This window comes from Spermophilus citellus, assembly GCF_964194105.1.
Source record: "Spermophilus citellus genome assembly, chromosome: 7".
NCBI lineage: Eukaryota > Metazoa > Chordata > Mammalia > Rodentia > Sciuridae > Spermophilus > Spermophilus citellus.
Window position 1 is genome coordinate 119,335,163 of NC_138188.1, and position 12,874 is coordinate 119,348,036.

Below are 12,874 nucleotides of genomic sequence, written 5' to 3' on the forward strand. Positions count from 1 at the left end.
ACCAGAGAGGCTTTTTTTTTCAATTGGCATTGTTGTTTTTCAAGTCAATTTCCTTAAAACAATAGTAGTATCCCTTGTGTTCAAGAATGTGGAGGGGAGATCTGGAAGGACACTCACAGAAGATCAGAGGTCTTGTCAGACAATACAATGCCTGCAGGGTCACATGACTGTGATGATCCACTGAAAAGGGGTAAGAGAACCTCCTAGTTTCCAGATGTTTTTTCTTCACTGTCTTCCTTCAAACCAGGATTTGGTTTTGCTGCCTTTGTTTTTTGTTTGTTTAGAATTCTGCTGAGATTTTCAGGCTGGAGAGCACTTCCAGCTCTCTGTTAGGCCCCTCTTCTGAGTTTTTTGCTCCTTGAAAGGTGTCATCCTAGAAAAGAAGAGTTGGCCAATTGAAGTTAGGGGATCTGAGTTCAAGTGCCAGCTTTGCCATTTACAGAGCATGAGCACACCCATCGCTTCACCAGCCCGTTCCACAGTTTCCTCATTGATAAATGGAGAAAAATCATGCCTGTGTCACAGAGTTATTAGAAGAGATGATCTAAGATATCCAGAGTGCCTGGTATAAGGTCAACAGCTTGTACTCGATGCCTCCTTTCCTTGGGTCATCTTCCACCCTCCACCATGTTCTTTGCTGAGCAAGTAGCCTTCCAAACATCAGGGACATTGAGAGACAGAGGAAGACAATTTTAAGTGGGAATGATCTCAGGAGTTGAAAAGGTAGGGGAGGAGCTTGTCAGGGAAATTTTGTACATAAAGGGAGTTTCATCTTTGAAATTTTAATGCAAGTTTGACTGGATATGAATTTATAACTACAGAAGAATTTTCTAGACTGGATGTATGAGCTATTTGAAGATAATTTTTTAATGTCTAAGGAATTTTTTTCTTTTAAAATTATGTATTTTTTTGCTTATTGTTGAACATGGTATTTTCAGTAAATTAGATAAATTAGAGATAGATGGCCAAACTATTGTTAATTAGTCTGCAGTGGGGAAAATGAAATATTAAATAAGCAATAATAATAAATTGAACAAATACTCAGAGAGGTGGTACATACCGCCCAGAGAACACTTTACATGGGTGCCCAAACCAAGTAGCAGTTATAGTCAAGGAAGGCTTCCAGGGGAATAGCATCTGAAGGAGGATTTGAAGCGTAGGAAATCCAGACAGAGTCAAACAGTGTTCCTGATAGAGAAGCCAGGATGGCCAAAGGCCCCAGGAGAAAGCACACAAAGACAGGGAAAGGACTGAAGGAAATTTGGTTGGACTGGAAGAGAGGGTAGTGGGTGGGGATTAGTCAAAGAGGTAGGGAGGAGTCAGGCCATGAGCTTTCAGGAAGCCAAGTTGAAGGATTAGGCTCCATCCTAGAACCATTAAGCATTTTGATCAAGTGCTGATCATAATGGGCAATGCTGGCTGCTGGGTAGGCTTGTCTAGACACTTGTCCAACAAGAGAGGAAACGGGCCTGGTTTCAGCCTTTGGTGATGGAGAAGAAGAAACAAGGAGGGATTAAGAGATGTTTAGGTGGAACATTAACAAGACTTGGCAATGGGTTGGATGTGGGGTGATTAAGGTGGAAGGAGCTGTTGAGGATGATACCCAGGAATTTGGCACAGGTGCTGGGTGCCTTTCAGTGAGAAGGGAACCCAGGGCAAGAAGCATGTGTTCTCAGACAAATGGTGAGTACAGTGTGGAGATAAAGATTTGGTGGTTTTCAGCATGTAGATTATTGTTTCTCCAACTATTTTTCCAGGTACCACCTGCATCCAATGCACCTGTGGTAGTCTATAAACAGAGGGAAGACTGGAATAATGGCTGAAGAGTGGTTGAATACTTTATCTATGAAATGGGCATAGAGAATATACATTTGTTCATCCTTGTGAAACAAATGGCCATTTAAATAATGGTGTCTGGATATTCTGGGCCAGGAATGATGCAGAGCTGACGATATGGGAAGAATTCCCTGTATTTCTCCTCTCCTCTCTTCTTTTTCTTCTGATGGGTTTCATACCCCTTTGCCCCCAACATACACTTATCCTGCTTGTTTTGTTTCAGTACAAATGAAGCCTCGCCCCATTCTTTTTCCTTTTTTTAATCTAATTCAGGACCAAAGGGGGTGGGGAGCTTTCATCGAAAGAACGAACAGATGTCATCTGCATTGGTCTTTTGTGGTGGTTTTATTTTATTTTATTAAAAAAATTTCTCTTGCAGATGAGGCTCATTTAAACATAATGAGAAGGCAACAAAAGGCCTCTGTACAGAGGAGCTTCAGATTTGGTTTGACTCAGGGAGGAAGACCAAACAAGGAGATGTCCTGTCCACTTGGCTCCCCCTCTCTTGGGCCCAGAGCAGCTGCATTTCAGATGCAAATGGGAGAAGAGGGAGGGGAAGGAGGGTGGTGGAAATGCCCAGGAAGCTGGCGTGCAGGTGTTGAGGATTCCAGTCATCACTGCAACAACAGGCTCTGGAAACAGAGAGGGCTTGAGCGTGTTGCTTGGAGGGCTCAAGTGGACCCGCAGCTGCACTGGACATTCCTTTTTGTGGTCATCAATGGGCCCTGTATTGAAAATATGAGAGCGAGCAACTGGCACATTCAGAGAAAGGAAACGCTTTGGAAATGGAGCAAACACCAGGCTGAAGGGGCTTCCCCTTGGCTGCATTCATTATTAAAACCCACGTACATGCATAAATTAGATATTTGATATATGATACTATGTACGGCAGCCTGGGGCTGGAAGGAATCCATGGAATCATCAAGTCCATCCGTCTCATTCTATGGATAAGAAAACATGCTCCAAGGAGTTTAGTGACTTGGTCCAGGTCACATAGCATTTTAGTAAGACAGAGAACATAAAATGGGAGGCAGCAATATTTATTGAGCCCTCTCTGTTCTAGACCCTGCTCAATATTTTGTTCATATGGTTTTGTGCAATTCACATAGCAAACCTATGAGGTAGGTTTCATTACTTCCATTTTTAATTCAGGGAAATTGAGACTTCAGCGAATTTAAAAATTGCTTCAATTTGCTGGCTGCAGTGCCTACGCCTGTAATTCCAGCTACCTGGGAGGCTGAGGCAGGAGGATCTCAAGTTTGAGGCCAGCCTGAGCAACTTATCCAGCTGCTGTCTCAAAAATAAAATTAAAAAGGGCTGGGGATGTAGCTCATAGGTAGAATGCTTGCTAGCTTGTACAAAGCCCTGGGTTCAATTTCCCATACCAAACACACACACACACACACACACACACACACACACACATTGTCCCAAGTAAAAAAGATAATAAGTAATAGTCAGGATTTGAGTTTAGAGATTCATACTATATTCTAAAAATTATCATTTTCATTTTATTTTATTTCTGACTCCTAGGCAAGTAATTTTCTTTCTCCTTCTCTCTCTCTCTCTCTCTCTCTCTCTCTCTCTCTCTCTCTCTCTCTCTCTCTCTTACACACACACACACAACACACACATCCCTGTATGCATGCAAATATTGTTTCTATTCCCATATATGTAAAATGCATTAACATGTATATATTAAAACCTTGAAACATAAAACACTTGACTTCAGACATATAAATATTAAACTACAACAGTGCTATTGAATACAGCTATGAAATTGTTAGTTATGATTGGTGATGGGAATAGAAACAATATTTGCATGCATACAGGGATGTTCTCAATGACTATATTCCTTTTCATTTGAAAAGCATGCTCTTCCTTAGATATAGAACCCAGTGTCTATGACTAATATTAATTCTGTAAATCTGTACATTTGTGTCTGTGAGGCACATTCATAAACATGGGTTCAAGGCACTTTAACAATATCTGTGTAAGGAAGGTAGTGAACAAGGACATTAGTCCCATCTCATAGATGAGAAGTTAAAGTTTTCCCAGAGGAAGCTGAAGGAGAAACAACTCTGTACAATGGCAGAAGCTATCCATCCAGGACCTTGTTGATCATGGAGACTGGCAGAGGAGAACCCTGGAAGTACAGGTGCTTGCCTCCCTGCTGAAAGAAAGAACTTGAGACTTGTAGACAGACAACCTGACACTGTGGGTGTGTGAGTGTGTGGGTGGCAGCAGAGAGTGTGTGGGTGGTGATAGAAGGTGAAGGGATCGTGAAAAGGTGACCTAGAAGAGGTGATACTGTGTGGGTGGCTTCCTTTGCACAGATGTGTCACCCTCTGTGCCTGCCTGAGGTTGGTAACAGTGCTTGTATGAGTGCCCCAAAAGAGTACTCATGTGGTAGAGGATACCCATACATATGCTGGTGACATGGCCAGAGGTGACCTGCATCTTGGTTTTTTGGGGTCCCTATGTAGAGAGTGCACTGGTTTTGAACAGTTTTGTGGCTTCTGAGATCAGCTGTTTTGATATGTGGGTGGACCCACAGTTTCGCTCCTTCCTTAGGAGAAATAACTCAGCAATCTCCTGCTAATTAGTGGGCCAGGAGTATGACCTGTATATTTGAAGAATAATGTCATATAAAATCTTAGGATACTAGAGGTGTAAAAAAAACCTAGGTCAGATAACTATTTTATGGATGGAAACACTAGAGGCCTGATGACAAAAAAATAGCTTTATTTATTATATCATGCCTGTCTTTGATATATCATTTGTTCAACTGACATTTGCTGAGTAGATATTCTGAAGAAGGTCCTGCTTTTAAGGATCTCAAGTCCCAGGGGAGAGAGACTGACACAGACGATCCCAATGCCAATAGGAGGGTCAATGTGCATCTGAGAGGTCACAGCACAGATAACATTTGAGCCAAATCTGGGAAGATATACAATTCTGGCAAAGAAGTGCATACCTGGGAGAAGGAGTGGCAGGTTAAAGACTCACAGGTGGGAAGAGTGCAATGTGATACAGGACTCTGAGGGCTGGCTGGAATCTAGGGAGTGTCTCTGTATGTATGAGTTTGTGGGGTGGGGTCAGCAGGCAGAACCAGAAGGTGGGGAGGTGCTGGATCACAAAGGGTTTAGTACACCAGACCGGAGAGTCTGGACCATCCTGTGGAAACTGGAAAAAACTTGAAGGATGATAAACAGAGTCATAACCAGATTAGAAATGGGTTTTGAATATATTATTCCATGCACAGGCTAAAAAATGGGCAGGAGAGAGACTGAGGCAGGGAGACCAGTTAGAAGATTCTAGAATTAGTCTCCATGAGTGATGCAGAAGCCCTGGTCAGAGCCAGCTGCCATAGAGAAGAGGAGAAAACAAATGTGAGATATTCAAAGACTGTAATTCATATTGCTATTGAAGTGATTAGGAATGCAGGTTGGATGATTGGTAGACAGTGGTGCCATCAATCAAGATGGGAGGTGAGTGAGGTGGTTGGGGGTGAGAATCCTGTGTTCAGTTGCAAACTAGCTGCCTGTGTGATGAGTGGGGATATCAAGCTGGTGCTGAGGCTGGAGAAGATAGTCTGGAGCCAAGGAGAGAAGCCAAGGTTGGGAATCAGGTCAGGATTAGAACCCCTTGTAAAGAGATTTGGCTAATTCAGTACTTTTTTTTTTTTAAAGCCAATTCATCAAAAAAGTAGTGTTCATCTGTCTCAGTACCTGGTCCCAAGTCTCCAGAGGATGGAGGCTCCCCACCATTTCAACATTTTCTTTGAAGGGCCTCCCTTTTAGGTCACCATGAGGTGACTTTGAAGGAGGCATGGGGAAGTACTGGGCCCCTGTTTGTCTTCATCATGTCAGCACCAAGAACCCAGCAGGGCCAAATCTTTTTAATCTTGGAGCCATCCTTCATCAGATAAAGAGCTCACTCATTTCCTCTTCAGCCCCCACCCCCTTCCCACCACCACCACCTCCTCGCCTTAGTCATTGGAACTGAATCATCCTTTGAGCCTATTCCTGTTGCCTTTCCCTCCATCACGGTGGAAAGAGTTTGGGCAGGAGCCACTGGGCATAGGCATTGCCATCTGCTGGCCAGATAGGAACCAGGGAAAGTGTCCTAGACCCTGGGTTTCCATCCCTTTACCACCATTTTGTTCCCAGGAGGCAAATGAAGGAGCAAGGCTGACCAGTCTTTGTGACTCTTAGGAAGGAAAGGAGAAAGAGGAGCTGGTGGGGCCTGAGCACTTCCTGTGTGCCAGGCAAATGCCAGACTCATCAACATTCCCTCCTAATGGTCATAGGCAGTGGTATTGTCCTCAGATGGGGAATATGAAGCTCAATTAAGTTAAGCCAAGTTCTCAAGGTCACACAGAAGGGATGTTTGAAGATTTCAAAGCTCGTCCAGTTTCCTCCACATGGCTCCATCTCCCTACCTCATCTCCATTCCAGCCAACTCACAGTTGAGTACCCGCTGTGTATGACACACTGTGCCAGAGTGGTTAATAGAAGGCCCATGCTCTCGAGAAGCTCAGTCCCTTAATGGAGTCTCTTGATCCTTTGATTTGCACATTGAGTATTATCTGGGCACCACCTATAAGTAGAGCTCAATGTGGGACATGGGGGTAAGTGACCCTGAGTTTCAGCTCAGGCATGCAGAGGAAGAATGCAGTAAGGGTGCAGAGGAAGGGGCATTAAAGAGTCTAAGGAGAGAATTCAAGGAAAATATCTGTTTTTTAGACAGACTTTTAATATAGAGACTTTGACAGACCAAGAATTGGGCAGAAAAAATAGTACTGTAGGAACTATAAGCACACTGAGGTGGGAAAATACAGGGAAACCAGGTTCAAAAGAGAGCAGAGTGAACTGGCATATGATGGGCAGTCATTAGGTAGTTGAAACAGGCTTTTAAAGTCCTACCAACATGAGATGAATTGCCGAAGTTTTGTTCTTCTGTCAACCAAGCAACTGTTTATGACCTCCCTCCATGGTTCTGGGTATTGGGCTATATTTTGGGGGTCTGAGGGATACTTAAAAGCAGGAACAGGCCCCAATATCAAGGAAACTCATCAGATGGTGACAATTTGATGAATATTTGCAAACTTGGATAATGTTAAAAAGGAAAGGAAAAGGTGGGAGAGACCACAGGATAAGGGGAACTATTTTTGGGGTGGTGGTGGTAAAGAGAGACTTTGAAGAAATGGCATTTAAGGTGAATCTGAAAAAATGAATCTAGTAATTGCTTTATATGTGAGCACACGTGTTTGTGCAGGGACAGGGAAGTGGGGCAGGGAACACTGAGCCAGAAGAATGGTATTAATAAAGAGGGATCAGATAATATAAACAAAACTTCTAGTAAAGTAACAGTACAGGGTGGTTTGGAAGCCAAATTCCCTGATCTTGAGTTGCTGAGGTCCTGCTATAATGTCCTCCAGGGAAACAGATGCTGAGCCCTGGCCTTGGGTCCTTTGCTGACTTCCACTCTGGAGATTTGCTCTGTGACAAGGACTTTTGTGCTTCATTGTCTTTATCTGTGGAGTTGTCTAGAACATAACTGTGTACCTTTCACTATACCAATATTAAGAAATGTCAAAATACAAATTATCTGTAGAATTCACTCAGAAACTAACAATGTGGAGTTGGTATTTAAGGTCAGACTAGAGTTTTGTAGCTTTTATTAAGCATGTGCACACACATACACACTTAATACCATCGGCTTCTAGTAGACAGGTGTGTGGGGGGGTTCATTTCCATATCTACATCTCTCTAAATGAAGAAGTGGGCTTTGAATAGCTGCAGGGCACTGACACTCCACTGTGTTCCTTGGAACACTCCTGAAAAGAGAAAATTGCCTTCATTTTTCTTAATTTTTAGCACCCTTTTCCTTCCTAGGCTCACAAAGGGGCTTCAGTTTGGAGCCAAAGCACATCACACACAGGATTAGTGTCTGAGCTGGAATAAGAATCCAGATTTCCACAGCACTGGACTGCCACTTTCTGAAAGCCAAAGCCCTGGCAGAGTTTTCTCCTTTGTTGTATAAGAGCCTAAGAATGCTTAGACTCTGCAACCTTCAGAGACAAATGAGAAAATGTTTCCTTGTTATTCAATTAGTCCCCTTCCCTGAGATCTTGACAGACCGACTGCTCTAGGAGCATTGGTGTGCTGGAGGAACAAGAGTTCTAAAGTTGGAGTACAGAGTTTTGGCCCTCATTTTACCATGACCTTGGACATGGCCATTTCCCCAATCTGTGGCCCTGTTTCCCCATCTCCAAAACAAGGTAATAGGTATATGATTGTTGAATCTTTGCAGCCCTGAGTTACTATGTTTCTAGGACTTGCAGCCCTCGCAGCAGTAGTCTGGGAGGCATTTAACCAGGCTTTAGATCACCATTTGCCTATGTTCGTTGTCTGGAAGGGCCATTTCTATTTCTTGCTGATATACTATCTATCACCTAAAGCTAAACTGCAAATTGGTTTTCTCCACAACACTTTCAGTACTAGTGTTTCATGGGCGACTTTACATAGTTTCAAGATTTTCTGTTGATGAAGGCCCAGTGGGGTCTGAACAGATGCCAAATGAAATGTGATTTATAATACAGGCAGCACAGTGTTCAGTCAATGCAGGCCAAGCAAAAGGTGATGGATAACGTGATCAGGAGTAGCCAGGGAAGGGATGGGCAGATTGGTTTGGTTCAAGCAACAATCATTAAAGCTTTTTGTTTTATTGTCACCACCTAAGGTTTTTCTTCCAGGTTTCTAATAATGAATGTCCTGGACAGTGAAGAGTTTGCTTGTGAAAATTATACTTCTTTTCTATGTATTCATACTGATGTGTGTGTGTGTGTGTGTGTGTGTGTGTGTATAGTTTATATCAATGATTTGACTCCTGAACATTCCCTGATTTTAGTATGTCTATTTAATCTCTGATATATCTATGATTCCTGCAGTTGGTGCAAACCAGGGAAGGAAAATTGCAAAAGCTTTAATGTCACAAGAAAGACTTGTGGAGGAGCTTTCTGATCTCTCTTATACTCAGGGTTTTCAGAAGAGAAGAAAGCAGATTTCATCCTTCCAATTTGAATCAGAGCAACCCCAACTCATATCATTTCCATAGGTGTCCATGATAACCCTTTGAGGTAGATAGGACCAGATGAGGAATCATAAAGTCACCTAGCTATCAAGTTCAAGCACTAAAAGACAATTGCTACCTGAAAAAAAGAATTGTAATGTGTAATTGTATAAGTCTCTCATCACACACAGTAGTAATACAGTCTCATAGGTGAGGAAACAGAAGCTCTCAAGCTAATCTCCAAATTACCCTCTGGTTTGTGATTTGGCCTGGCCCTGTGGATGACTTGGACAAATGCCCATGACATGGTTATACTATTTTTTTTTTTGCTTCATTATAAATGTTACCATTCTGGTGAGGCAGTTTTACTCATGGTTCGCATTTCTGTCATTCTCAGTCCCTTGGAAAACCCATTTCACGGTCTAGTAGAGCAGAGTTTCATCCAATAGCACTTTTGGCTCAGTGGCTTCAAAGTGCAGTGCCCACCCCTTGGCTGAGTTTCAGGCAGTAATGCTTAACAGTCTGCTAGTTAAATTAGAAACAATAATAACACAACATCCAGGTTTGGTTCCAGCACCTAACAAGTCCCAACCCTCAAGCTATAAGTAGAATAGGTAGAAGGGGAGGAATATGTATGATATTCTTCTGTAGAATTCCCGATTTGTTCTTGTACAGTGGACAAAATAAAAAAACCCATTTGGCCATGTACCTAAGTCCTACCCCATGATTGGAAAAACTTGTCTTTAGACTACCTCTCAAGACTCAATGCTGACAGGCTGGAAATAAACTAGAATAATTAATTCTAAAATTATCCCAAAGACAAATCTTCCTTCTAAAGGTCTGGATGGGTTTAATGTCTAGAGTGTGTGCTATTTGTGTTTTTCTCCCAAGCATTAATTAAATACTCCATTTATCTCTGGCCTCCAGAGCCCCAGGATCCCCAGAAATGGAGTGTTCTAAGTTGCATCTGCCCACCTTTCCAAGGCAGTCCCGGCATGAGGGCCCCACTCTGATGAGGCAGTGGACTTTTAGAGTTCAGTACACTCAGATGCTTCAATAAGAGCAGCTTGGTTCGAGGTTCACCTCAGGACAATGCAAACTGAGCTATGCATTTACTGTAATTCTAATCAGATGATTCTATAATTGGAAGAATACCAGTGGCATTCTGTCTTTGGAGTCTTCTCCATTAAGTGACTGAACAAGGGCCAGGGGACCTTTGCTTGTCCCAAATGCAGATCCTGTATAGACTTTGGGATCTGGGTATCATTATGTTCCATTCTATAATAGGATCAAGTCCTTTCTTCTCTCTTGGTAAGATTGTAAAATGTGAATAGTAGTCATTTCCTATATACTCTCAATAAATTCTTACCAATTGCTTTCCTAATAATGAAGAACGAATGAAATGAAATGTGTGTGTGTGTGTGTGTGTGTGTGTGTGTGTTTGTGTGTGTGTTTGGGTCAGGAGATAGCTGTGTATATGATTGATGACAGTAACTGAATACGTTAGGTTAATATTTCCAAGTCTAGGTCATAATCATACATGCTAACGGTTGTAGAAAATAACAAAAATAATAATCTGAATTTCTTTTTCTTTTTTTGGGGGGGTGTACAGGGATTGAACTCAGGGGCACTCAATTGCTGAGCCACATCCTCAGCTCTATTTATATTTTATATAGAGACAGGGTCTCACTGATTTGCTTAGCACCTTGCATTGCTGAGGTTGGCTTTGAACTTACCATCCTCCTGTCTCAGCCTCTTGAGCCGCTGGGATTATAAGCATGTGCCACCATGCCCGCCTAATCTGAGTTTCTTAATTACACCAAATACCTCGATTAGAGACAGAAAAAAAATATCATAGACACATGTATTGAGGAACTAGCTTATCATAGAAACTTTGCAAAGTATTGTGTGGCTTTGGGAAATACAGAAATGAATCAGATCTAGACCTTGACCTTAGAGCTCATAATTTAGAGAAAAAGATAAATCATGACCATAAAAATCATAATCCAAGATGGAAAGTTCAGGATCTGGGAGTTAGTGGAAGGAAAGACCACTTCCTGCTGGAAAAATCTGGCTTGGCTTCATGGAGAAGGGGGATTTTGAAGCAGACTTAAAAAATGGTAAGGATTTAATTCAGGGACAAAAAAATAAAAGAGGGAGAAATAATTGCAGAAGCAAAGGCAAGAGCGGAAGTGGAAGGATGTGGAACTGGTGGATGTTGCCTTCAGGCAGTAAGTAAAGGATTTTACCACAGACCCCTGGGGATCTTATAAAAATAGAGATTCAGATGGAATATACTGTGTGGGGCCTGAGACTGTGCATTTCTAATAAACTCCCAGGTGAAGCTAATGCTGCTGTTCCTCTAAACAACAGGGAATCTATGAGGGTGTTAAGCAGCAGGAGAGAGTTACCCTTCAGCTGACACATCTCTTTAATGAAACTTTCTGAGGTTGGACACACATGACACCTGGCACAGTAAATAATTCTCTGTGAACATTTGCTTTACATCCTCCTTTCTCCACTTGTTTTGATCAAAATAATAATCCAGTTATGGGGTGAAAGGGGTGGAAACACACTCAAGACTTGGATTCCAGAAACCAGACACATCACAAACAAACCACAACATAAATGACGTTTTGGTTTCAGAAATGGTTTCTCCTCCTGAACTGTTGATTGAAGGTCAAAAGTGAGCTGCTGAGTTCCTACACGTTGGAGAGGGATTTAAATATTGGCCCTCTAGATTGATTACAAATCTAATGTAATTTTATAATAAGATGATAATACTTTAATTGTACCATGGGGAAAGAACTGGAATTAGAATTAGAAGACCTAACTTTAACTCCTTCGATCATTCTGGGCCTCAAATGAACTTTTCCATCTATAACTCAAGGGAATAATTCTCTCCCCAGCTACTCCTCAGTTTTTCATTAAAAAATCAAATGAGCTAATGGGTGCGAACATGCTTTGTAGAGTAAGAAGTGTTTTGCAGATGTAATGGCCACCTCTTATTAGTATGGATAGGGACTTTACTCTTCTCTCTGCTCCTGGGAATTGCTGGAAGAATGAGAATAGCGGCTATGGGTTGGGACATGTGACAGCCTCAGGGTAAGGTCTCAGGTAATTTGGCACGAGAGATCCGGTGGTGGTGTTTGCTTCCTCTGTCAGAGCAGGATGCACCTGTGGCCAGCAGGTCAGACTTACCCTTGCATCTGGTTATACAGCTTCCTGTGCTCTCTGGGGAAATGCTATCAGCAGCAATATTGCCCTGCAGAACATCCTCTGGGAGTGACTTTGAGGGCTAGACACAGATGCCCTGATCCTTTTTCTAAATTATATCTTGTGTTCTCTGCTGCCCACCAGAAGATTTTCCTATGGCCACACCTCTGAAGTAGGTAATACAGACAGGTAAGAATATTTGCTAGGTAGGGATAGAATCAAGAACAGTAGGGCTCCAAGGGCTAACAGAAAATAAGCAAGGCACCAAGAATACATGTATTAGCATACCAAGAGGTGACATTCCAAATGTGGGGAGAGACAAAGATCACTCAGAAAAGCCAAAAGCGCCAAGGCGATATTGGAACAGGAAGATCACTTTGGGAGGCAATTCTATTGCATTTCATATTTTAATAGATCTGGGTGGTCCTTAGAATAACAAGTATTAGAAATAATCATGAAGGTCAGGTTTAATTCTTTAACTTTGCACAGAAGGAAACTGAGGCATTTGGCAGAAAGGGCCTTTTCTCGATCACCTTGACTTAATAAAAGACTCCAGGATAAATTCCAGGTCTCTTGATTATGTGTCTCTTGCTATTGGAGAAAGGCTATGCTTTTGGCCTTTCCTGGCTTCAGTTTCTTGACTTGGAAAATGAGGGGAAGAGCTGCTCCCTCTCGTCTGTGCTCTCCTAACTCTCAGCCAGTGGGGTTCAGGAACCCAGGGTTCAATCTAGGTCAACAACACCTT

The 12,874-nt window shown here is 42.3% G+C and overlaps 1 protein-coding gene across 1 annotated transcript in view; it reads right to left on the reverse strand.

Moving 5' to 3' along the window:
* Positions 1–2,174: 2,174 nt before the first annotated feature.
* The window catches only part of LOC308653193 (uncharacterized protein), a 223,399-nt gene continuing 212,699 nt past the window's right edge, over positions 2,175–12,874 (reverse strand). Inside the window, exon 6 of the mRNA XM_081301776.1 lies at positions 2,175–2,561. Within this exon, the coding sequence (XP_081157902.1) occupies positions 2,508–2,561 (54 nt within the window). The 3' untranslated portion in view covers positions 2,175–2,507. The remainder of the gene's footprint in view (positions 2,562–12,874) is intronic.